At 37.4% G+C, this 27,497-nt stretch overlaps 1 protein-coding gene across 4 annotated transcripts in view; it reads right to left on the bottom strand.

Annotated features, from left to right (window-relative positions):
• The window catches only part of slc35f3b (solute carrier family 35 member F3b), a 48,839-nt gene extending 22,739 nt beyond the window's left edge, over positions 1-26,100 (bottom strand). The window contains exons 1-5 of one of the 4 annotated variants that reach the window (XM_056760477.1): positions 26,040-26,100; positions 25,761-25,938; positions 25,504-25,593; positions 22,647-22,754; positions 20,938-21,152 (exon numbers count right to left, since the gene is read on the bottom strand). In XM_056760477.1, coding sequence (XP_056616455.1) covers positions 20,938-21,152; positions 22,647-22,754; positions 25,504-25,535 — 355 coding nt within the window. In that variant the 5' untranslated portion in view covers positions 25,536-25,593; positions 25,761-25,938; positions 26,040-26,100. Of the gene's footprint in view, positions 1-1,985; positions 2,379-20,937; positions 21,153-22,646; positions 22,927-25,503; positions 25,594-25,760; positions 25,939-26,039 lie in introns of those variants that run through there. The other 3 variants (XM_056760479.1, XM_056760478.1, XM_056760480.1) reach the window with 3 other exon arrangements.
• Between the last annotated feature and the right edge of the window lie 1,397 nt (positions 26,101-27,497).

Below are 27,497 nucleotides of genomic sequence, written 5' to 3'. Positions count from 1 at the left end.
CTGATTCCCTATCAGCTTTTGAGACCATCTGTTGATGTAGACATAAATGTGTGTGAAACAAAACAGGAAGAATATCAAAGTACAAGACAGAGTAATAAAGAGAGTACAAACAACAATCTCCCAGCTGTCTCACTGGCATGCTAACAAAAAACTGCTGAATTAACTCTTCAAGTTTGTTACAGACCAAAAAAACAAAGCTTTAGTTTCTTGAAAATATGCAGACATCTGTAATCACAATTTAATGCTATTCATGACAAACAGGAAAGATCTAAGCCTCTAGAATACACACTTGACCAGGGTATAATATAAATAAGATCTCAAATATCTTTCCCCTAATTACTAATTAAGTGATTTTCTGCCAAGTGTCTTCCTTAAGAGACCGACTTTAGGTCCGTACTTTAAAGCATTCATGAATTACAACAATTTGAATTGTGCATTTTCATTGGGATTCTCAATACATTCAGTGACAGGTAAAAGGTTAAAAATGCATTCCTTCATGCCGTCAAAAACAACAGAATAATTTATCCAAACATTGAACGTAAACAAAAAGAATGCTGTTTGGCACCATCACGCACATTTTCTTATTTTATTTGGATCCACTTGACAAGCTAAAAAACCCGAATCCAAATATCTTGGAAAATCATTTTGCAAGATGACAGGTGGCTCACATACATTCACAATTGCGTCTATTCATAACATTTTACAATCAAAGGTAGACAAAACATCTCTGTTTCCATTTTTGAACACTCCCTGTAATGGCTGAGACTGAACAATTTTTTTTTTCTGCAATCCACTCAACTGCAGTCTCTGATCACATTCTTATCCATATGACCTTAACTTCTAAGCACTAAGGTAATTAACTTACAATGAGAGTTAAGTTGATGAATAGCTTCAACCAATGGCTGTTATTTAAGTAATTTGGAAAGATAACAGGTATCCAAAGGTATGTTTTTAAAATAGTGTCTGTCATCTTGTGATATAGCCAGTTCAATTCAACAGTAGTATGTTGTTATGTCTTACTCTGTTTTTTCTATCGTTTACAACAGATCAACCAGGCGATCGTGTCTGGCTATTCTGTCCATAATTCAAATCCATTTAAGATGTGAGTAACTGTTTCATTTTGATGGATTTTGACAGATTTTACGTAGTTGGAAGACATTGTAAGCGTGCTTTTCTCATAAAAATTTGAATATCCTTTGAGATTGAAGAATTTGTCCAGCCAGGGTGGCATACTGAATGGTCGGCTGATTGGAGAAATGCAAAATGTCCCTCATTAGTTTCAAGCCCATCCAGTGCTGGGGTGAATTCATCCACCCCAGTAAAATGGGACATGTAATCAACTTAATGTAACAACAGATTTGTATTATTACTGGTTTAAATAATGTATTGTTATAAATAATAATATTCTATAAATCCATAAACTGTTACATTAAATCTGATGTTGTAAACTGGACTTGTTTGTGTGCCTGCATTTCTGCAAGTCCATCCTCCAAACACTTCAGAAAACAGGTATGTGCGATTCTTCATGCATGAAGTGAAGGAATGATTGGTATGCTGTCATTGAAACATCCTGAATATAAAGCAGAAAACCCTTCAATCTGTCACATAGGGGAATCCTCATCAATTCAGAGCACATTCCTTTTCTCCACTCAATTTCACTTCTCCGGGCAACCCTTTACGCAGAATTCTGGATCATTCTTCTGAATTACGCTAAAAGTTTCATCACCAAAGAAGGATATGCAATCTTATTTTATTTTTAAAACGATCCACTCATGTTGATAATACAAACGCCAAAAGCGCATCGCCCTCCAGCCAAGCATCTGCACTGGCTATGCGTAAAGGAGACATTTGGTAACCGCATTAATTAGGCTGATTAGCGCGGTAGTTTAAACGAACTAAACGATAAAGACTATTTAAAAACAACATAGCACACACTAAAAAGGCGTCACGAAGGATGTTTACTCACGAATCGGGTGGGCACATACCTCTCACTTTGGTCAGGGTGAGCACCGGACTGTTGCAGGCGGACATCGGCGCGACCCGGGCCGAATGTTTTTTCATTGCGACGAGCTCGGACAGACGGAGCTCAATCCGCATCGACTACATCCCTAAAGCCGATATCTATCCAAACTGCACGAAGTGTTAGGAGCTCACGACGTCTCTGGCTCTTCCTCTACCCCCGAAATCTGCAGGAATGGGTCTGGCTCCCCTCCCACCAAACACTCTGCGGTATCCTCCTTCATTCGGGCTTTATGCGCTGTGACTTCTCCACTCGGGACAGCCACAATGCTGCAGTTGGTCAGGTGGGCGACAACATCCCATTTATTCTGCCCTATGAAGATTTCCACACGAGTTTTACATCTAGATGTCTTCAATGATGTCGATTCCACCAGCTGCGTCGCCGAAGACGCAAAACCTTTTTTGTTAACCTTTCCCCCCTTTACAACTGTAACGTTCTAGGGGACCAAATATTCACATTCGAGTGTTTATCCAAGAGAAAGTGAACTAAAGACTATATAAAACATGTGATACGCATTCATTTAAGTTAATTTATTCATTTAAATCGAATCATTTGAAAGAAGAGAACAATGCATGCTGCATGATACGCAGTCTTACTTGTTTGCCAAGAACTACTTTAATCTGCCTTATTATGCAGTGTTTTCTAAAGTTTTCTGCGGAGCAATGTGTAATACATTTCAAGAATTTAATTTATTTAGAATTACGTATACTATATTATTTGATATATAAACAAATATATATATATATATTTTAATATATAAAAGGGTATTTAATAATATAATATTGTATATAAATATATATACATAATACTAAATACCATTTTTATAATGAAAACAATGGAAGTCTATGACATGTCTTGTTTTCTATGAGAACTGTAATTCACCAACAGATTTAATCATAGTATTTACAGGGCTGGGAAACTCTAACCTTCATAAAACCTTCACGCTCACCCTTTTTATCCACTAGATTTCAGACCATTTTCCATTCCTGATATCCCCACAGCCAGGCATTTAAAGTTCTGAATGACTGAACATGATTACAAATTGATGTGGATTGTGATGGAATAGCGTGATGGAGAACAGAACAGGATCTCTGGAGTGGAACATCTGAGATCTATCACGTGTCACCTTAAAGTGGATTTGACCAACATTTGTTACAGGTACATCATGGACTATGCGAGCTCAATTAATATTATAATAAATAAACTATGGTGAATAACCTTTCAACACAAATGTCAGTGAAAAATTCAATAAGTGATGTTCTGCCATAGTTTTTTGCTGAATGTCATTGTATGCCTTTAACATTGTGCTTGCTTTTTTTAAGCCAGAGCCATCTTTAAGCTAATGTATACTGACCTTCAGGCTGATGAGTATGAGATAAGGGTTGAAGATCATGTATAGTGACAGCAAAAGGATTTACAATTTCCTTCCAGATTCTTCAGTATACACTGACTGCACTGCTGGGTTGTTTTATCTCATGGTAATAACAGACATTTCAAGGTTAATTTAAACCAACGGTTGGGTTTGTCCATATTTCATCATGGGTTTTAAACACCCCAACATTGTTTAGAGCGTGCATATACACTCACCTAAAGGATTATTAGGAACACCAAACTAATACTGTTTTTGACCCCCTTTCGCCTTCAGAACTGCCTTAATTCTACGTGGCATTGATTCAACAAGGTACTGAAAGCATTCTTTAGAAATGTTGGCCCATATTGATAGGATAGCATCTTGCAGTTGATGGAGATTTGTGGGATGCACGAAGCTCCCGTTCCACCACATCCAAAAGATGCTCTATTGGGTTGAGATCTGGTGACTGTGGGGCCATTTTAGTACAGTGAACTCATGGTCATGTTCAAGAAACAAATTTGAAATGATTCGAGCTTTGTGACATGGTGCATTATCCTGCTGGAAGTAGCCATCAGAGGATGGGTACATGGTGGTCATAAAGGGATAGACATGGTCAGAAACAATGCTCAGGTAGGCCGTGGCTTTTAAACGATGCCCAATTGGCACCAAGGGGCCTAAATTGTGCCAAGAAAACATCCCCCACACCATTACACCACCACCATAATTGCATTAATGAGAAATTGAACAGGTGTTCCTTATAATCCTTTAGGTGAGTGTATGTACATACAGTATACGGTATTTCTTTGGAGATTATGAGATGTCTTTTATATGTTTTGATATATTTTTTTAAAGTTCACTTATGGGCCCAGTGTGTAGTTTTTTGTAGGATCTATCGAAAGAAATACAAAATAATAAACATAACTATATGTTCAGAGGTGTAATAAGACGTTACAAAATGAAGAGTTATGTTTTTATTACCTTAGAATGAGCTATTTCTATCTACATACACCGCGGGTCCACTTACATGGATGTTGATTCTATTTAAGTCCTAAACGGCCAACCTGCTCTACAGAGCGTATTTCGTAAATGTCGCTTTCAGCAAAGAAGCGAAAACGTGACTAGTCAGTCGTTGGTTGCAATTTCTGAACCTCACCACTAGATGCTGCTAAGGGGGGCACGGTGTCTTAGTGGTTAGCACGTTCGCCTCACACCTCCAGGGTTGGGGGTTCGATTCCCGCTTCCGACTTGTGTGTGTAGAGTTTGCATGTTCTCCCCGTGCCTCGGGGGTTTCCTCCGGGTACTCCGGTTTCCTCCCCTGGTCCAAAGACATGCATGGTAGGTTGATTGGCATCTCTGGAAAAAATTGTCCGTAGTGTGTGAGTGAGTGAGTGAGTGCGTGAGTGAATGAGTGAGTGTGTGTGCCCTGCGATGGGTTGGCACTCCATCCAGGGTGTATCCTGCCTTGATGCCCGATGACTCCTGAGATAGGCGCAGGCTCCCCGTGACCCGAGGTAGTTCGGATAAGCGGTAGAAAATGGAATGGAATGACAGCTTATTTTTATCCTAATGAGATAATGAGTTTACCTTAAAAACTATAATTATCATTTACCCACCATCATGTCATGTCAAACCCAAATTACTTCTTCCTTAAAACACAAAAAGGAATACTGGGAAATGTTAGACTAACTTTCACTTATAGCACCATTAACAATTCGCAGAAATGTCTTTTTTGTATTATCTTTGTGGCTGTCATTAGAAAACTGTATGGGAGTTCTGTTTATGTTACATGAAGTGAATTTTGCTTGCTGGGAAGCCGGCACCAGAAACTACCGTCATTTGAGGGGGCGGAGGGAAGCCTCGCGCGCTCATGACAGCATATCTATTATTTACCGCACAGAAAAGAAAAGAAGAACTCAGTGGATCCACGAATGTGTCTTTGTGTGTGCGCAGTCTACAAGAGCTAATTCTCACGAGTCCAGATTTCTTCAGAAACTTTTATCATTAACAAACATGTGCAAACAGGCATATCTTATACAATCGGTGAGGGGGAGTGAGGGGTTGCCAAACCCAGTAATCAATAGAGATGAGCATGCAAAACATCAAACGTACAGAATCCTCCTCCTACACTGCAGTACCCCTCGTGAGCTCAGATGTGTGGGCATAAATATCTGCATCCCTGTCACCGGCTTGCAATTTTTGTGGAGGGTTGGCGGCGGCTTTTCTTATCCTCATATTGTTAAAGGGACAGTTCACCCCAAAATGAATTACTGTCGTTATTTAATGTCATGGATCTTTAAAAACTTTGAGACATCCTCATCAGATCTTTGGATCTCTCCTGGTCTCTCCTGACTCTTGCATCAATGCTTCAGGACAACAATTGTTTTTAAGTGCACATACAGAGAACTGAAATAACAGCAGAAACCTTTATTGCAACCATCTGAAATCCATATCCAATTTTCTGCTTTTACGGTGAAACGCGTTTCACGTTCCATCAAATCTCTGCAGCAATGCAGGTAGGATGTGAACTAATGGACACAAATATGTGCACACATCTATCATATCTATTATGCAAGACACACACCCAAAACAATCCTATTTCAGTTTCACAGATGCACAATTTTAAAGATTCTTTCATCCGCTTTTACTTTTATGCACAAAGGCTGTCACATGTGCTTTTGTAATCAGCAATCACTTTAGCTGAGGGGAACAATGAATTTAATAGTGGTTGCATGTTTGTGAATTACAACCATTACAAATTGTCATTAACTTTTGTTGAAGAAAAGGCCCAAAATGTCCTCAGGTCAGCAGAAACAGCAGCTATTGTTCCGGCAATCAATCGTACATTGTCTTGGTTGGCTGAAAAAGGATGGCGTCCTCTTTTCAAAGCTCAGCACTTCTGTGAATGCAGTGATGGCACAAGAAATGTGGACTTTTTATGTTGTATGTAACAGGGATAAAATATTTAACTAAAGCCATCTTGTAATTATCGCCACCTTAAGATGAATCCTTTTTGCTAAATGATTAAAGGTAAAATGTAAATGTGGTTGCTTGTATTACATAGAAACACAATGAACATCACAGACTGCCAGGTGAGAGATAGTCCCAGTAAACACAAGAGGGACATCTTGTGGGTGTTACAATAGGCTTACATGTCTACAGACAAAAATAAATAAGAATCTATTTTTAACTTTAACTCTAAATTAAGCATATTTTACCTAGGATCATTATGTTGACAATTTACTCCCTTTATCTCAGATTCTAATAAAAATAAATTATCACGTAATTGCTTTGCGTTGTGCCTTACAATGCCCCTTAGCTGCTATACAATGCTAAGGGGGCTTATTCTTGGGGCTTATTGCTTTATTTAAACATACTATGGAGCTGTAATATGATTGTATTCATAGAAAAACTCTGATATACCACCTGAATACCATAAATGATACAAATGATAAATACTATTGCAATGAATGCTTATGTCATCCATGAACTATGCTACTTCCGTAGTATTTTTATAGATTTTATCAAATTATTTCCATTTATTAAAGATCTTACCCTCACAAACACTACTAATTTTTTGTGGCATACTTTAAACTTGTTTTCTGCAATTGAGCAGTAGGGGGCGCTGTGGTCTCATTCTACAGTATCTCCAGAACAACATGGGCTGAGGGCAGAAACACTCGCACTAAGAGACAAAACAGACAGAAACACAAAGCAACTGATTTAACAGGACCTAGGAGTCCTACTGTGCTTTGATACGAAATAGTAGAGCTTCTGAAAACGATGAGAGAGAGCAGAGCACAGAGAGAGAGAGAAATTTTATTGTCAAGGTGCCGTTAGGAGAATAGTCGTCTTATTTACTGTCATACAAATAGCACACACCTGTGATTAAAAGATGCTCAACACAGAACAAACAAGACAGAACAACAGACTGGGGAAATAAAATGGTTGATGAAAATGCACTACAGATGCACGCACTCCGGATATATTTGGTTGTCACTCTTCTGTTGGGAGTCTAATCTTGTTCTGTACACACAATGTCTATTATTCCTGTTTTGGGATATTATTTTCTCTTAATGTTCCTATAGTTCCTCTTCCACACCCTGTTGAACTGTGGGACCTACCTATCTGGCTCATATCAGACTCCCGCGCCCCAGTTCTGGCATTAGCAGGTATCTGTTTCCTGCAGGTTCCTTCCGATTGCGGTTTTCTCTCGAGCGCTATTATTATAACACACATTGGGAAATTAACGGGTATAATCAATCATCAAAATCCACTTATCATGGTCTTTAGTGCCTAACAATTGATGTAACAATTCAAACCATCTTCCCTCCCTCAACCAACTCCACCTTGCCGTTGGTTTAGCTTTTGAATTTGACATGTATGACATTTTTATTCAGGCCACTATTTAAGATTTAAATGAACAGTACAACAATTATCTTCCAGCAAACAATATACCTTTAATTATTTTAACTATATGGAATAACATGGTGTATAGAGATCAAAACCACAGTCCAAAAGGAGTCCAAAACCCTATTGTCTCTATCCTAAGGCAAAATCTCTACATTTGTAAAATACTGTATAATTAGAGTAACCAACTATTTTAATATCGCTGCTATGTATCTCCATATTTCAAGATTTTTTCTTTTTGCTATGAATCATCATTATTAGTGACTCTTTATGTTTGTCACTGCAAATATCTAGCTAATAAAAAGCATTAAAAGTGTTTGTCAATTCTGTCGACACAGTATGCAATCATAAACAGTTTTTTTTTCATTTCCTGAAAAACAAAATAAATAAATATTTGACTTATATTTTAGAAAAACTCGCATTAAGGAAAGTGCCGTTTCATTTTTAAAATAAGAATAAATCAATTACCTTCTACCTCAGTCTTTAGCCCCGTCTTCCCTTCACAGTATTACAGATAAATGTATTAGAACAGAATAGTTGAGACATCACTTCCAATATAATAATGCTTTTAAAGTTTGCAGCTCATCAGCATTCTGAATTGCAAATATGACCAGGGGGAGTGTTTTATACTCAGGAGTTTCATACAGTAACATCCAGCCTGGTCCTTTGATCTCCCTTTCTACATTCTGATTGTATTTTACCGTTCAGACAGAAGGCTTTCAACAACCATCGAGCCGGGTTCTGATCAGGCGTACATGACTGTGTATCCGTCATCGCTGCAGCTGGTGCCTCTGGCTCGATTTCAAAAGAGCAGAGCAGGTGTGCTCATACCTTCACTTGAAAGGTATGAAGCAGAAAATCAGAAATATATGCAACAATCAGTCATTAAATGCTGAATGGCAAGATCCATTTGACTTTACATTCAGCTACACTGGTTGTACTTCATCTGGCTTTACTTTAGGACCAAGATCTTACATAAGGAACAAAATTCATTCATAATGTATCCATCCTCATGTCATTACAAACCTGTATGACTTTCTTTCTTCAGCAGAACACAAAATAAGATATTTTGAAGAATGTTGGTAACCAAACAATATCGGCCCCCATTGACTTTCACTGTATGAACACAAAACCACATTTCTCAAAATCTCTGCATACTAAACAAAACCTGTTATTTTCACTGTTGTAAGATTTGACTCTGTCCATGAAATATGGTCTACATTATAGCGTAATCGGCCCAAAAATACCCATTCAGATATTAATCGACTGTCAGGAATCCCAACTATAACAATAACAACTCAACCAAGCACCTTGTTTACCTGCCATACATTTTAATGACTACAATTTCTTTTTTAGTCAAAAACACTCCATTGAGTCAGCGTTCACATTTTGCCACATTTCTGGCTCATTAAATGTATTTTTCTCTATTCGATTGTGCTGATTCTGTAAGCCATGACTCGCATACCTGCCAACCCTTCCAGAAACACTTCTGACCTTTCCAATGTCGAGCAGCTGGAGAGATCTACAAGGCGAACGGCTCAACTCTCCATCCTGTTTTTTAAATGCCACAATATATTTGCGGATAAAACCTATATTGGCATATGGATATGAGGTGATCAGATTGCAAAAAGGGTTCATTTGTAGTTTAAGAGGATAAAGAGATGATGGAGAGTCACCATAATAATGCAGTATCCGGGTGGGCACATTGCCTGAGGGAGCTATGGAGAGGGGTGGTTTGTTTCTATCTATTCTTGCTACCTCCCCCATTGGCTGTCGTGTTGGATATGTCACCAGTGTTGCTCTAATTGCCTGCTTGTCCTGTGTGCATGGAGGCATAGTGAGTATTACACGCATTAGGATCCCACTGACTATACATGGACTGGCGGTCTGAGCCCATTGACATGCTCTGGCAACCTGGCTTTTGGTTTGTGTTTTACAGTGCTGCTAATTTCTTCTGATAATAACTTTTTCCCTCACGCCTCCTTCTTGACAAACACTTAAAACTGCATCTTAATAGTGCAATATTACCAATGCAATACAATCTGATGCGCAATATGACCCCAGTGCAATACGTGAAATCACCCATTTTAAAATCTGTACTGTAGATACTGTCAAATTTTCCATTTGAGGACATTTCACTTATTATATCCGTACAGACTAGAGTCTTTCCTTACACAAATACAGTATATTCTCCTAAAGATGGTTTTAACAGCAACAACATAAACAAACGTTTTGGGCCCAAACTTAAAGTAACTTCCAATAGACCTCCGCAAAGAATCAGTTAAAACAGAGTCCCTAGAGAGTAGATTATTTTGTGTATTAAGTGAAGATAATCTAAAATATGAATACACAATAAATTGTATATTTCTAGACTGATAAACAAACACAGACTGAACACCAGACTCATAAACAAAAACAGAACACAAGCTATGCATTGTGCGTCTGATGAAAAAGTCAATACTAAAATGCATTGTAAATATATTACAACAACATATTGAATAATACACAGAATTGTTGCTTTTCATATATTGAAAAACATAAGCACTTGGTTTGAAAAAAATTATTTTTCTTCTCACCTGTAAAGCTGCTTTGAAACAATACACGTGGTAAAAAGCGCTACATAAATAAAAATGAATGGAATATGGAAATGTACTATTAAATGTACAGCATATTATATTTCCATATATTTTTGTGTCATAGGGGTTGTATTTCCCCTGTTATATTTATGCAGTTTATGCAAATTATATTATGCAATTCGTTGTTGGATTTTTGTGCACTAGAAGCTTTGGTCAAGACAAATTCCCTGCATGCATACAGTAAATTATTGACAAAAAAGCTCATTCTGATTCTCGACAATGATTAATCTGCCACAAGCATATACTGTTGTGCTCGCTCTACAGTTTTCAGTCCCTGAAGAAGACCAAATCAAATATTTACAAGGGCGATTCAGTCAAATAACGTAACAACAAAAGCTCTCCTATAGGCAGGGTTGCATACTGTGACTGAAACGGCCAACAAGAAATACAAAAATGATATTCTTAAAAATAAAGGTGTCTAGTACCATTTCTGGTTCCCCGAAACACCTTTTGAGCCAAAGGTACCTTTTCTTTATCACCTTTTTAGAGTCTGTAGAATCATTTTCCACTACAAAAACTGTCTGTGAACATTCTTTATGGAAGTATATAGCATAAAAAAACCTTTGAGAAACCTTTGCTGAGTGTAATGTAAAATCCAATGATCACTGGGGAAGTGAAACCTTATATGCATAAATTAATCCGCAATGTATTCAGTAGGAAATATGCAATATAGTTTCCTTAATATCCTATAAAAAGAGCTTCAGTTTCTGTTGTTGTGAACCTGTCGATGGCCAGACCCGACGAAAAACATTTTAAAATAGCTGGTTGCATGCTGCTGACGCATGTAAGCCCTAATGGTAATAATTTTACATATACGTGTCTGAAAGGTGCATTTATCTCAAGAGACTTTTCGGCATCTACATGTTATGAGTCCACATGGGAACCAAACCCATCACTTTAGCGCTGTTAGCACTGAACTTTACCAGCTGAGCTAAATGAAAGCTTCCGAAGAAGCAATCACTACTGGTGTCTCACAAGTACAATGAGAGAGATCATTTTATAAAATGATGATGATCTTAAAAAAGTACAGGTATCCATTTAAAGTTCATTCAGGATCCACAGCTTCTAAGAAATGATTGAGCCGCCTGCACATTTACTCTCTGGCCTTTGGAGTTGCACAGCTTTCCATCTTTACGAACAGAAAAAAAAGCTCCATAATCACTTGCCAATGTGACGATTTCGAACTATTTCTGAAGAGTTTCTCTGCTTCAGCAGCATTTTTTCATATTTCATGCACAATGTTTCCTTCCAAAATACTCTGTTCAAGCAAGAGGTCCCACTTCGCTTTAATCGACAGTAATGCTTGTGAATTTCAATTTTTTTATAATTTTCCTAGTGCTTCAGTTCAAGGCATTTGAATAATTATGGTAATTTTCAGATCATTTTACAAACGACGCTCAGCAAACAATTTGGGCACAGCATACTGCTTTTTGTTTGGCTGAACTGGTCCTTTAGGGTGAGCAATTGTTAAAACTTGCGGTAAAGTAATTCATTTGATCGAGTGTCACAGCAACCTCCTGATAAATGACACCATATAAACTGTCATTCTGAAATGACAGAAAGAGAGAGATATTACCGCGCGTTGCATTTCTCTGTCACCCCGGGCTGAGTAGAACATCAAGTCTTGCCTGATATGGAAAGAGAACAGGACCAGTATAGAAGCTGGTTCAAAAACCGAATACCTCTTTCTCGACTTTCTGATTACTTTCAATCACCTTCCAGATTCCCACTGCTTTGTTTTGATTTGAGATATTTAGTTCCATAGATTCAGTTTTTCTAGCACTTAACAGACCTTTCTGTCCTGATATTCTCTCCTGGTAACCATCAAACATACAACTCGGCAGGAAGGTTTGTTTACACCCACAGAGTGTGAATGTGTTAAATTAGACTTTGATGATAAACGGAAATTATAGTCTGAAAATGCTGGTTGGCAACAGAGTATTTATGGTGTTGTGTATTTGTCTTCATTTAATACATTGCCTTTATAAGACATCAGTCACGTGCGGACAAACGTAATAGTGTTTCTTTACCATTTTACTTTTCAAACTTATTAAAGGGGTGATGTGACAGGGGTAAAACAAATATTTTTGTTTGGTTTAGATTTAATGCAATGCGTATACACAATTTAAAGTTCAATACGCTGTATTTTCCACATACCATGCATGTTAGTATCTCTCTGAAACGGGCAGATTTTTTATCAAAGCTCCTCGCTTTGAAAAGCGAGGTGTGCTATAATTGGCCAGTTAACCAGTGCGTAGTGATTGGTCGAATACTGCAAGCGTGTGACGGAAATGTAACGCCTCTTACCATGTTTGGAACATCAGGTTCCAAAGCAATTATACTGATAGTACTGACTTGCGTATACATTTGGGCGGTCAAAGTCAAATCATACCACAAACTGACGTGGATTTGAGGGGGTGTGGTTACACGAGGAGTTTCAGGCAGGTCTGGGTGAGCATTCGCTTTAAGATAGAATGCATCTTTTGTTCCGACACTTACATTTTTGCAATTTTACGTGTCTAACATGCATGGACAACTTATAACACACCAAAGACACAGAAAAACATGTATTCGGACCATATGACCCCTTTAAAGTCATAAAGTCTGCCATATACAATCTCTTAAAGTTAAATAGTGTCCTGTTCTTACAAATGCCTAAACATGCAGAACAATTACATGAAATATATATATATATATATTCCATTCCATTCCATTCCATTTTCTACCGCTTATCCGAACTACCTCGGGTCACGGGGATATATATATATGATAACCTTTTATCCCAGGTTTCATGATTTGGAATTTAAATTTGGAGTGGTTTCTTTATCATTTTCAGTGGATATATTTTCACATGGAAGAATAATCGCAGTTTTGAGAATTACACTGTGTTTTAAGTGCCATTGACAGGTATCTGAAAAGATTAAAGAAAATCTAATGTTTAGATGCTATGACCCCTTTTAAGCATTGAAAGGCCCATTGCGATACACATGCACATCTAAACTTCAAAATCAAGCTATACAGCGTTTCATTGATGTAGCCCAGATGACACTGACCTCCGTCTAACCCTGAGCTTCTAAAAGAAAAACAGACATCAATATGCAAATGCCTAACCTTCAATTCCAGAGACAAAACTATCTTCAAAATCAAACTAAAATAGTGTATTTTCTTTCTTTTGATCCTTATGTTTTCTCAAATGCAGTACAGGTGTCGGTTTAAAATTAATCTCAGGTGACGCACAACAAACACTCATGGATTCTCACAGTAGTAGCACAAGCAACAGCTCCTCTCCTTCTAAACCCTGTGCAGCCGTTGTGAGAGATAAACCAAGTGATTGATAGACAGAGAGAGAGAGAGAGAGAGAGAGAGAGAGAGGGGGACACATGAGAAAGAGTCTGTTTCATTGAGGAATGATCTGACCTTGTTTGGAGCAGACCTCTAACTTTAAGATGGCCAATCAATAGCAAACACTATTGCACCAGCATGAATCCAGAGAGAGAGAGAGCGACAATGTTAACTAACAAATCAATCCCTGAGCCACATCGACAAAATCACCAACAGTGAAACAAACAAGGTTGTTGTGAAATGAAAACAACACAACGTGTTTTTAAAGTGAACAGTGTGAATTTAAGACCCTGCATTACTTTGTTTGATTCATCAATACCAAAAACAAAAAAAACATGAATGCTTGGCCAAAAGAATATAACAAATATGTAATAACTCAACAGTCCTTCAATTCAGGATTTCTCACATGTTCCCCTCCTTTTACCACTGTTGCGCTGTATTTTATATATACTATTGTACTACTATGGTAGTCAATGGTGGCCAAGTAATTCAGGCTGTGTATTCTTCCAAATATCTTTCTGTGTGTTCATCTCAACAAATTTATACAGATTTGGAACAAAATGAGGACAAAATCTTCCTTTTTGTGTGAACTGTTCCTTTAAGCAACAAAGAGGCTGTTACTGATGGATGGAGGAGCACAATCTGTTTTGGACTGACAGCAGGCTTACGATGAGTAAGCTTTTATGTGTGAAGAGGCAATTTACATGTACATCTTAAAACAGCCCATTATACTACATTGTGAAAAAATGCATTATGTTGTTTTGTCTGATTTTTGTCTCTGACTAGCATTTGAAAGTGGACAACAAAGAATCAAAAGAGTAAAATGACACAACATAAATAAATAAGACGCTATGCTCTGTTGTTTCCAATGATATTTTCTGCAAGTTCTTATGGTTATTCTTTCTCACATTATGATGTGTGTTTTAGCATGTAGTGTGCTAAGCTTATTTTACACCATGCTTAAAATGAGAGGATTCCTTTTTTAGGCAAAGAGGATCAAAAGTCCTGTTTTTGATATCAAGGATCCTGTCACATAAGTCTATAATTGTTTTGTAGGCGTTTGGTCTGGAGACTCTAATATCATATTTTTAGCATCATAAGAGCGGCCCATAACCTAAACCAGCTCTATTTTAAAACAACTTCAACAAACTCGCAAGTGATAAATATTAAATCCACGTCTAAAACCAGCATGTGTGTCAATGCATTGACATCTTTCACTGAATAGGAGCACAATCCTGTTCATTGTCATGTTTTTGCCTGTAGACAGATTTGTTTACAATATATGATTATATTACAATATTTTTAAGTAAAAAAAAACTCGGCCAGATCAAGCCCAAGATATTGAAGTTATGTGATTCTCTTTTCCCAGTCTATCCCCTCCAGACCTCAGTACATAATTCAGGACTGTACAAGTTTATCTTATCCGAGGCAATTTTCTGCTGCTTCGTTTTTAGCTGTAGACCATTTTACATCATAAGAAATACAGCCAAGAGATAAAACAGAGCTGAACTTAATCCTTAATGATTCCAAATTATTAAACAATGTCATTTAAAACATTACATTAACAGGTATGTATTCGGCAGACGCTTTGATCCAAAGTAACTTACTGTACTATCTAAACACATATTTAATGAGTTTGTCAGTTTCCTGGACCTTGGTGTTGCCATGTTAAGATACTACACACATACTTTCATCCAAACAACAAAATTCTTCTGGCATAAGGCATTGTGTAGTAAGTTGAAATAGGCAATATCCACATTCATTTAAAACCAAGATCAGATATACCAAAAAAGGCTATTATTTTTTGAATAAAAACTATTATTGTTGCACTTCAAAATGATTCAGAATGTAGTCAGACAACAAGCTGGTGAGAAACACCTTCCTACACAACAACTGATTTTAGGTTATGAACTCATATGTGGCTCACACCTCAACACTATGCATTATGAATGCATTATACTTTTTACTATTAAACAAGATTTGTACAAAAATAAATAATGATACACCAAAGTCCAATTTCAATGTTACTGGATATTAATACTAAACTGTACTCGCAAATCCGTCTAGCCCGTCATCTTCATTTTGCTAATAAAACATTTAATGGAGATTTGCATGTAAGCTTGTTAGTTAATATTGAGTGGATGTGTTTTATCCAGAGTGACTCTAATTGCAGGACCCTTTTCCCTGGTGTGCCCTGGAGTTACACCACCTTTTAAGTACACACTGCTTTAGAATAGACTGTGATTAGCACTCTCGTTCTCCCACGGGCTAATGCCACTCCATCAAAACCAGACCCAATGACAGAAACCCAAAACGTGTTATCTGCAGAACCGTTATTGGATGTAGTTATAAGCCGGCAGGCTTGTGGTGCTGTCTATAACGAAGAGAATTGTTTCATGCAGTGTATGAATTTATGAATATATAAATGTAACTACACACAGCAAAGGATGAATAAAAAAAGCCCATTGCCAATCTCTATGACATTCTGGTGCCAAGAAATTACCTGTGTCTCTCCTACAAGGTAAGTCAATGGGATGCATGTACTGTTAGTCTATCTATGCATGCAGTAAAGGGCGGCATTCAATTGGATGCTGTGATTGTATGATCGACCAGCCAACACCATACGTCTCAACAAATAACCTCTTTCCCTACATCAGTCTCTTTCTTTAGTTACAAAGGCATTAATAAAAACAACTGGTTTTAGGCAACACAACCACTAATGCTGTTAAAGAACCCCAACACTCCTATTAGCCCTAATGACATAACAGGCATCTATCTAAACATGTCTTCTCCTGTAAGACCGTATTCAGCCGTCTGCCAGTAGATTCTAGTCATGCGTCTCGAATCGCACAGACTGGAGTTTGTGGATATTTTTGAACATAATCACCAACTAAAGACATTACAGACGCACAATGGAGGTTACTTCAAATTGTCCTCATTTTCTCTCAGTCACAAAGAGAGTTCAGCAGAAGACTGAATTCCAATAGGAAGTTCAAAGACTCCTGTGTGCAGCATAGGGGGATGCAAAGTGGCAGATGCATGTCGCAAATAATTCAGTATTCTTATCTTACGCAAGCTGTACTGAGACAAATATACATTTTCTTCCTCTGAGATACGTATTGAGGTTAATGAAAGTGTTGAGAGACTCACAGATCACTGACTGCACAACTCGGGTTGAAAATCTTCTAATAAATCACTTTGACACTCCGCTACCCAACCAGACTAACTCACTGCATCTTAAAGAGACACAAAAATGTTATCCTACAAAAACCCTTCCGATTCCTTTTTTTCAAGTTTAGGCAAAGTAGATCAGAAAGTAATATTTAGCCTCGCTGACTTGCATATTTGTGAGGGGAACTTTGTACGTGTTTACATATTACTGCAGAGAAAAGCATGAAAAAATGTTTGGATGTAAATTACCTTTTCGTACAATATAAGTCACAATCTCTTGGGTTTCACACTTAACAAATCTCATCTCAGACATGCATCCAGACACACTTCCTCTATTCCATCTGACTGATGCACCTGTGGTTCAGTCACAGACTGTCTGGATCTCTGTTGGTTGTCTTGTGTTGCTTTGCTGATTGATAAAAGTGCTATTTGTTAGACCTTATACGGAGCCAACACAACTCACAAACTCTCTGGACAAAAAGAGATACATTTGGTCACGTAGACTTTTAGAAAATAAAAAAAGTGCCTTGGTATAAAAGTTGACTGACAACTTTATATAACGCAGGAAAATGATGGAGGACAGTAACAATTTATGGAAACCATTTTCACTTAGATATCATAAAATGGTTCACTTTTAGTTAAGTTTCTGATGGATTTTCATATTTTAAAGGGGTCATATGATGCGGCTAAAACAAATATTATAGTTTGTTTTAGATGTAATACACGTATTCACGATTTATGATTAAAAAACGTTGTATATTCCACATACCGTGCATGTTTGTATCTCCTCTTTGGTCCGCCTCTCTGAAACGCGCTGATATTTTACAAAGCTAATCGCTCTGAAAAGCGAGGTGTGCTATGATCGGCCAGTTCACTAGTGCGTAATGATTGGTCGAATACGTTACAGAAATGTACGACTATAAATGTTCACCGGTACAATGAGATTTACAAGATCAAAAGCGAATCGTGTTACGAACTGACGTAGATTCGCCGGGTGTGGTTACACGAGCCGTTTCAGGCAGGACTGTGTGAACATTCGCTTCTAGATAAAACACAGCTTTTGTTCCGACACTTAATTTTACGTGTCTAATACATGCATGGGCAACTTATAACACACCAAAGACAAAGATAAAAACATATTTCCGGCGCGTCACCCCTTTAAGATCTAGTCTATAGTCTGGATCAGGGACAATGTTAAAACAATAAAACATGTATAAAAACAACAAAAGCAACCCTGTATAATTTTGACATGACCTTTTTAACAGGAATCAAGTCTGTATTCAATTTCCTGTGATATGCAGCCAGATATGTCTCTATAGTCGCAGAAAGACCATTAAGGAACAATATACTTTATATGTCCTTCCTTGCCTCCACAGTCCTTTCCCCCTAGAGCAAAGCGTGGCCAATTTTATTCTTAGTCCCTGAAATCCTGTTTGATTGAAGGGTGAGAGTGACAGATATGGCACATGCTGGTAAATGATATCACATACAAGTAAAAGTGTAAATGATACTGTCATATTACCACGCACAATGCAGTGCATTATTAAAGCCCAAACTTAAAACATCTGTTCTGGTAAATAAGAATAAATGACAAAATAAACAGTAAAAAAGTAAACAAATAGGAAATAATTATTCATATTCTTTCATTTGTATTCTACAAATACGATGAAAAACTAGACTGACTTTTGTTTTAACAAAACTCTGCTCTCACATCTATAGTATGCTGGGTTGTCCTAGATGTATGTCTTCTTTTACTGCAAGTCTAAGATATTTGATGCTTGGAAAAAATATCCGCCACACTTTTTAATAAGCCACTTGATGTGAGATTTCAGTTAAGACCATAGCACAAATAAATGAGAATGTTAAGACAAAGTTAAGTTTCCTTAATCACAAGTTACAACATTAATGAAGTTACATGCCTTAAAGGAGCAGTTCTCCCAAAAATGAAAATTCTGTCAGGATATTTGGAAGAATGCTTGTAAACAAACAGTTCTTGGCCACCATTGACTACCATAGTGGGAAAATTTGCCTTCTAAATTTCTTTGTCCTGTTGAGGACAAAAAAAGATATTTTAAAGAATGTAGGAAAGCAAAGAGTTCTGGGGCACTGTTGACTACCACTGTCATTTTTCCTACTATGGTAGTCAATGGTGGCCAAGAAATGTTTGGTGACAAACATTTTTCCAAACAGACAAAGAAATTTATACAGATTTGGAACAACTCGAGGGTGAGTAAATGATGTACATAATTTTCGGGTAAACTGTCCCTTTAGCAAGCACCACTATATGCGCTAAAATGTATTTAACTCACTGATTTCTTTTTGCACATATTACAAATAAATTAAATAAATGTTTCAATAAAAAGTTAAACGTCGTTTAAGGTGTTTAAAAAGTGATGAAACCAAACAAACCAGTCATTATTAACACAAGCTTACAACACTGCAACACAACCAGTCACACATCAGCCAATGTTTATAGAAACTGATGATGTACAAGTGCTGAGAGTAAACAGACACATTCCACTGTTCTGTATGTCAAGAAGTGTTTACCGTTCGAAGGGAAGACAAGAGTGAAAGAAATCCAGACAAGACCATTATTATTTGTATATTAGTGCTAGGCAACACAAACTCACAGTATGACCCCGGAGAAAAGCATAATTTATTCACACACATTTGTGACAACTTCCCAATTTGACAACTAGCTCCAGCCTCTGTACAGACACTAAGGCGTCTGTTCCTGTGTTTCCTTACATACACAAGCTTAATATCCCTTTAATTAACTATATAGTCTCTGGACAAACATCCAATCTGGTTTAACCTCAATTCACTTCCACTTAAATCAAGAGACTCATTTTATGCCTTTCTGGGCAGTATATACACAACAGAGGACCAACTGTAGATTAAACAAGAAAATAGGCACTTTAAATTCAGCATATACTGTAAATGTGTCCTTGTGCCACGTGATCAACAAAGTTTTTTCTGGCAGAGAATTGTATGCAAAATTACTTACAATAAACTCCCCTTTTAAAATAAGTTAAGCTTCAGTCTTTTGCCTAATGGTACAGATTTGACAAGGATGTAGAATGAGAGATGCATTAATTGTAGTCCGGTGAGCAGCATCTGTAGGAGGATGTCAATATTTCTATTATTACATAATATAGTTATAGTTAAATATAAACATGACTCAATAATACACATTGAAGTGTTTTCTGACAAGCATGTTTCACAGAAAAGGTCAGGCTGCTGGTGCTTTTTATGAGGACCAAAATACAAGCTCACCAGGCATAACCATGTCTGTTTCTAAACACAAAGGGTCCCTGCACATTCATAAAGTTCTTGTCTCCAGAGGGAACGGTTAGACGAAAAGGATATAAACAGAAATGGTGGGGTGGGGAGGGATGGTTACATCCGAGATACCAATGCTCACTAGCCTTTGTTGCCCTGCCCAGAGAAGAATCACTGTTTTTAAGCAAAGGAGAAAAAACAAGAAAAATCACCTCTATCACATCAGGGACTTATTGTTGAATTTATCGGGGCAGAGTCATTCGAAACCAAGGGAAAATCCTAAACATGTCTTAAAATGCATGCTTTCCAATTAGCAAAATAAGAATAAATGGAAACTTTTGTTTATGTCTTCCATCTGCACCTTTTTATCTTCTGAGAAAAGACACTTTAGTATCCTTGCATCTGTCTCATCTAAGGTTTCACAGGAGACATCATCAATGTAAGCTTAAGCTTTGCTTAGATGTGCCAAGATAACAAAAGATTTCACTATGAGTGAATTTCTCACCAAGAACAAATATTCTAGACCATCCAAACTCATTTTAAACTTTCTATAATATGCTTTTTGTATATTAACAATCATCTCACCCACCCTAGAAGAATATAATCAATCGGCTTACATCCAAGAAACCAAGCACTCCATCACAAGCTTTGAAGCAACTTCAAAACCATAGATGATTCCTCAAAACTGTTCAACAAAATAAACACATCTGCTAAAAGAAATTGCTTACTCTTATAAACTGCATTCCACGGCTGGTAACCATAATAGCCTGTAATTCTCAAGATCCTCTCCTCTATGGACGCGCTGTTGATGTCCTCTACAGACCGAGATGACTTCAGGTCCTCTTTAATCGATTCATCCACCACCAGGTACTTAAGCTGCCGTAGTTGTGGGCTGATGTCGGACAGCCGTCTGGGGCTCACATCGGGGGATCTGCGCATACCGCTGGGAACAAGAACGCAAAGTTAGAAACGCGTTGTCTTGGAGTGCTTGGCACAGAGGGCGAAGTGTGCCAGTCGGAGTGCTGCACGCAAACAAGCGTTCTCAATACATGGGGATTCAGTTTGTCTACATCCGTGGGCAGAAAGATCAATAAGAATAACTTAAACGCTAGCATTCACACAAACACTTGGCTTGAAAGGCTTTTCCAGCTCCCCAGTATGGCTTGTGCGTGTAAGCGCACGATCTTCACCCTCCAATGGCGTCACGCCAAAGCGGCTGAGATGATAACCAGACATGACTGCTGGACGGGTACAGTATAACAGTGCAATACACTACTGGTACAGTAAACCACCATTCAATTTGAGAAAAATGTAGCTATCCAAATCTATCAAATTCATCATTTCGTTAAATCTGACTCAATGAAGATAGACCAACTTTAATGGTTACAAATACCATTACGAACCATTAGCCGTTTACCATTAAACAACAACATTATTTCTTTTATGTGGTTTTATTTGGGTCCCATAAAGGCGGGATGTCCGATTTCTCATACCCGTTGTTAATGTACCAATCACCAAAAAAGACACACCCCTACCCCCATCTTTCGCTTTCGTCAGCTCGACTAATGTCCATCCTGTGCACTGTGCACCTTACTGCTGATTGGCTACAAGGTTGTTCTGGTACCCGACTTTGTCTAAACAAGCGTAAGTCGGAAATCGGACACCCCGCCTTTAATGATGTTCTTATTCCATCTGTTTGATAACAATAGTACCCATCATAGTTGCCACTCAGACCAATAAAAATGGTTTGTATACTTTGTATAATAGGCATAAATCTTAAATCCATTAGGATTTAAACAGTGAGATCTGCCGTTCTCATCGATCTACATCAAAAACACGTCGCGTCATAAAGCTGGCATCTACATTCTTTATTATTGTGACGGATGAAAATTACATCTACTCATGGAAAAAACTACCAGGATTTGCGTGCATTCAATAAATTATTCAAAGTCGTTTTTATGGCAACATGGAGGTTTTAACTATTCAGTTTTACGCAGCAACTGATTCGGAAAAAACACGTCACTCCTACAACACCCTATAAAACATTCACTCTTCATGTATAAAAAGATATTCAATTATCTCCATCTTCTTACCAAATCCAGTACATTATTCACTTTGAAATGAATAAATAGCCACAGATTATCTGCAAAATTATACTTATTTTTATATGCATTAAACATGCCTTGAAGATAACCCATATGACTGAATACCCAGAGACCTGTGCGTAATTTGCAACTACAATAATTGTTACAAATCTCCATGTGTTACTATTATGCTGATTTGTTTCATTTGGAAGGCAAATCATCTTTTACTCCTTACATTTGTCACGACTACTGCCTTAACAACAAAGTGATTCTGAGTTGAAGCAGCATCCCATCACGAGACACATGTTCTGCAGATGCATAGGCTGCGTTATATATAGATTGTGAGTTCTTACATGGGCATCAAGGTGGTCGGTGGTCCCAGGTAACACAGGCAGTCCCTCCGTGGGGGTCCGAGCCGGTCTCCATCTCCGTGCATGATCCCCATGAATGAGAGAAGACCACTGATCACAAGCACACAGAGACACGGACTGAACAGACCCACTCATCCACACTCACGCGCTCCTGCCGTGGCATATTACATTCTCGCCAGAATAGTAACGGCTGTCACACCTCCGGTAGTTTTCAGATGTACAGCGACATCTAACGGTAGATGAGTGTCAGTGCTGCGTGGATCTTGAGGGGAAATGCATTCGAACAACATAGTGCATTGTAAAGTGTTAGACACCCGTTTTTACTTAAATAAGGTGTAATTTGTCAACATAATGTATGTTGATTAGTTCACATATAATTATGTAAAAGATGAATGAAAAAAGAATAACTGTATTGGTATTAACTAGCAATGAGAACAATGATAAAAGCCAAAGAAAACCAATACAAGGAGTTACAGAAAAATACAGTGAGCAGTGAAAAAGACTACTTCGTCATTAAGTCCTCTGCATTGGTTTTGGTAAACAACTCCTCATTATTTCACCACGAAGCAGTTTACACAAAAAAAAAACATTGTCCCTATTACAAGATACAAGCACTCTATAGTGGCTAAAAATATATGACATCTAAAGAGCTCCGATTTATCTTACTACTGTCCTGTGTTTTTTACAGAAAGAAAATCACAATGCCCCAAATTTGAAACCATGGATAGAAGAAAGTAAAAACATATTTATCATCCGTATACAATAAAGATCATGCTTTGCCGCAGTAACACATTTCAAAGAATTCTGTGCCTTCAAAGAGAAATGAGAAAAAGATCTATGTACAAAGACAGTCTACTTCCTCACTAGATATTTTGTGTAGTATACCTGCTGTGTAAAAGTACTATTATCAACTTTAGAAATGACGTCCTACAGTATGTACGGATGTTTTTGTATCGTAGACTGAAAACGGATTGGATTAGGAATCTTCCTTTGTCTTATCTGCTTGAACTGGAAATGCTCAAGAGAGTGCAGGGTTTTCTTTCCTTTAAGAGTTTCATAGCTCCCTCCAATCAAAAACAATCACGACATACTTATTTTTTGAGGATGCAATGCTTAATGTTTAAAGATAAAAATTATGGCTTGTCCTTTGTGGTTGTTTTCGCCCCGAATTGATGTCGACACAGTTGTATTTGGGTCAGCACAGCAGCTATCCTTGTTGCCATGTTACCAAAGATGCTGTGTGCTGATGGGCTCTCAACTGGCCCTCGAGTCCAAAAACCAGAAAACCCGCTTTCAGCTCTGAAGCAACATATGAAGCAAGCTATAATTACAGTACTCTGAAAATAACAGGAGTTCAATTTTAAAACTTGCTATCCATCACGAAGAACAAGTGGAATGTGGCTTTCACAGAAGTAGTGTTGTGTATAATGCACCTACTAGAACTAAAAAAATGAAATGTCCTTTCACCATGAACCCATCAACTATGACATGCGTGATTTAATCGTCCAAGTTCTCCAGAAAAAAACGAGAGAAAATGAGGATCAAAGAAGAGAGGAAGACCAAGCAACAGCCATCTTTGGATGATATAATTTCTAAAGTTACACAAATGATAAAGTTGAGTCGTAAACAAGAATGGATCTATAAGAAGTTAATGATGCCATTGAGGAGATAATTTAATAACTAGTAACATTTGTTCTAACTTAGAAATAATTAATTAATTGCCTCATTACATTTATATAGCGCTTTTCTGGCTGGGCACTCAAAGCGCTTTTACATGGTAAGGGGGCATCTCCAATGTGCAGCATCCACCTGGATGCCACAGCCAAGGTTGACTCTTTGTCACTGATTGAAGAATCAGCGCTGGCTGTCGATACTAATTATAATTTTATAGCAACTCCATATAGCCAATGCTTAAAGCCCCAGACCGATATGTAAAACTTTCGCACACATTAGAGTCGTTTTAATCGAGAGGTGGAAAGTTTACTTTGAGGTGTTATGCTTTGTATAGCAACATAGGTCAGGTGTTAATGGTTCTCCAAGATGATATCTCCATTGCGGTTGCAAGATGTGTTGCGCACTCAGCGAATTGTTTGTGCTTAGGTAGGAAAAACAATGTATAGCACAGTTTTGATGAAGTGTTTTTTGTAAGTCCAAACAAGGAGTCTACACACTGCCACATAGCCCCTCTGTATCAGTGGGACACTATAAAAAGAGACTCTCGTCATTGTTCCAGGCCGAACCTCGTGGTGAAGACTTTACGTTGTTATGTTTTTGTGATTACTTTTTATGATTTGTTATATAAGCAAAGCCATTCTCTATGGTGATCTCTTTTAACAAGTCTCAGTCTGAAGTAATTACAAATATACTTATTATCTGAACCTGAATAAAACCGCCGATCAAGTCAAAGTGACCGAACCTCCTTAGCTTAGCAGGACACCGCCCTTGGGACAGCTGGATGCCAGACGGCGCACTCAATCTGTAGGTTAGATCATATCTATAGTATGCATTTGAGGCTTTTCAAGGTAAATGTGTGTGTAGGATGTATTGAACTTGATGTGTTGATTATGGAAGTTGCTGTTTGGCTGGGTGTCCAGGCGGTCAATTAGTACATTTTATGACAGTAGAAGAGAGAAGAAATACTGCACCACCAAATTCCCCCTGTTGGGATTCAACAACAACAAGCCAAACGCAGCAGATGACGCGCGATTAAGAGAGAAAGAAAGCCACAGCGGGTTCTTTGCGAAAATATTTCTCAAGGGATTTGCATGTCTCACTTGTCTTTTGTTCGCCTGTGGAGACCATAAGTTTTGGAAACATCTCACAGTTATGTCAAACTGACCTTCTTCTGTATTTCTTGCTTAAGGATCTCATCACCAGGAGTGACCATCCATAGCCTTTTCCACACTCTCTGAACAGATATGGAGGAAGTCTGCAGAATGAATTGAAAACATGGTAAAAAATGTTAAACAAAGTTAATAAAGTTAATCCTATAATGAGTGATGCAAATGTATTATGCCATATAATAAGATCCCTTTGATTTGACTGATTTTAACATCCATTAAGCGGTGGAAAGTCACAAATCTCTGTTTTGCATACCTGCTTCCAGATGGGAAAGGAAGAAAGGTGGATAATTGGACTCCCTGATCCGAGACCCGAGCTCTGTGTGTCCAAATGCTCACATTTTCCAATTTCACAGACAGCACTTTACATTCAGTAATGTATATTATGTGCTCTTGTTTGATGTGTTTGGTGCTGAGGAGAGATGGACTGTGCTCTGTGAAAAGAAAATGATTTAATTGTGTTATCAGAATTGTGTGATACAATAAACATACGTACTTTACGACACATTTGTGTGAAAATATAGGCTATCTTTACATTGGGGCTCTGATTTTTATAGAAGGTTTCATCTTAAAGTCCCCGCGAACCGGAAGTTGCGATAGTTTTTACATCCGCATTCTGACACAAAACTATTGGGCGTGGCTTGTGTTTTTCACTGCGAAATGAGTGGATGTGGATGTGTAAAACAGCTGTTGCATTGATTTGGAAACGAATTCAAGTTCAAAGAGGTCCAGTCTTTATTTTTTCTTCCAAAAGGGGGTCCAGACATCACGTTTTTTGAAAATAATAAATATTTAATCAATATGGCCCATATATTTATGTAAAATATATCAAATGTTTTAGGCCGTTTGTTTTATATTTTGACATCCACTTATCAAGTCTGTTAATTAATATTGGTAAATAAAAAGCCGCTAACAACAAATGTTATTTAACAATTAAAATGCTCTCATGATAACCAGAACACAAAGTTACTTACTAAATTAGCTTTTCCATGCCATTCATACCAGAACTACTTCTATCTTTAAATAATTTCACGTTGTTCATTGCTAAATGTGAACCTGCTTGTGAAAACCCAGCAAATGTATTTTTACTGTTTTCTACACAAATTCATCCCACAGAAAGAAAATTCTGTGAAAATATATAACAACATAATCTCCAAGATTGACTGAATAATGCCATTTTAAAGATTAAAATCTTACTGAAACTAATGCTAGATTATGAGTCTTTAGTCTGGGTTTTCACAGGGTCACAATTGTTTACATGCTGGTCAATAATGCTAACGAGATAAAAACGTCACGGTTCATAAAATATCACAAATCTGGTTATTTTGCGATAACCATTTTTTTACTAAAGTTACCCGTTTTTAATGATTTACTTTTAACTGTAGTAAACCAAGATTGTTCAATTTTAATTTAAGTAAAACCATGGTAAATTTTCGCAAGGGATATTTTGAATTTAGACTTCAATACCAAGCTCAACCGCTAGATGTCAATGTACAATACGGTGTCTTCAAATGCTACCGATACGGGACCCATTCAAGAAATTGTTTATTAAATGAAATGTGAACCTGGACAACAAAATCAGTCTTATGGGTCAATTTTTCGAAATTAAGAGTTTTACATAATCTTAATATATAAACTTGATGTATGAGTTGTTAGAATATGACAATATCGGTCTGAGATACAACCGTTTAAAACTCCAGAATCTGAGAGTGCAAAAAATCAAAATATTGAGAAAATTGCCTTTGAAGTTGTTAAGGGCACTGTGGCAGGCCATCCACTCGCAAAAATAAAGTTTTTTATATTTAAGGTAGGAAATTTACAAAATATCTTCATGGAATATGATCTTTACTTAATATCCTAATGAATTTTGCCATAAAAGTAAAATCAATAATTTTGACCCATACAATGTATTTTTGTCTTTTACTAATAATGTTCCTGTGATACTTAAGACTGGTTTTGTGATCCAGGGTCACAAATGAGTATAGCCTACAAC

This window comes from Triplophysa dalaica, chromosome 11 (assembly GCF_015846415.1).
Source record: "Triplophysa dalaica isolate WHDGS20190420 chromosome 11, ASM1584641v1, whole genome shotgun sequence".
In the NCBI taxonomy this organism is placed as follows: Eukaryota; Metazoa; Chordata; class Actinopteri; order Cypriniformes; family Nemacheilidae; genus Triplophysa; species Triplophysa dalaica.
Note: the sequence above shows the minus strand (reverse complement) of the source record. Positions and strands in the feature narration are given on the sequence as shown.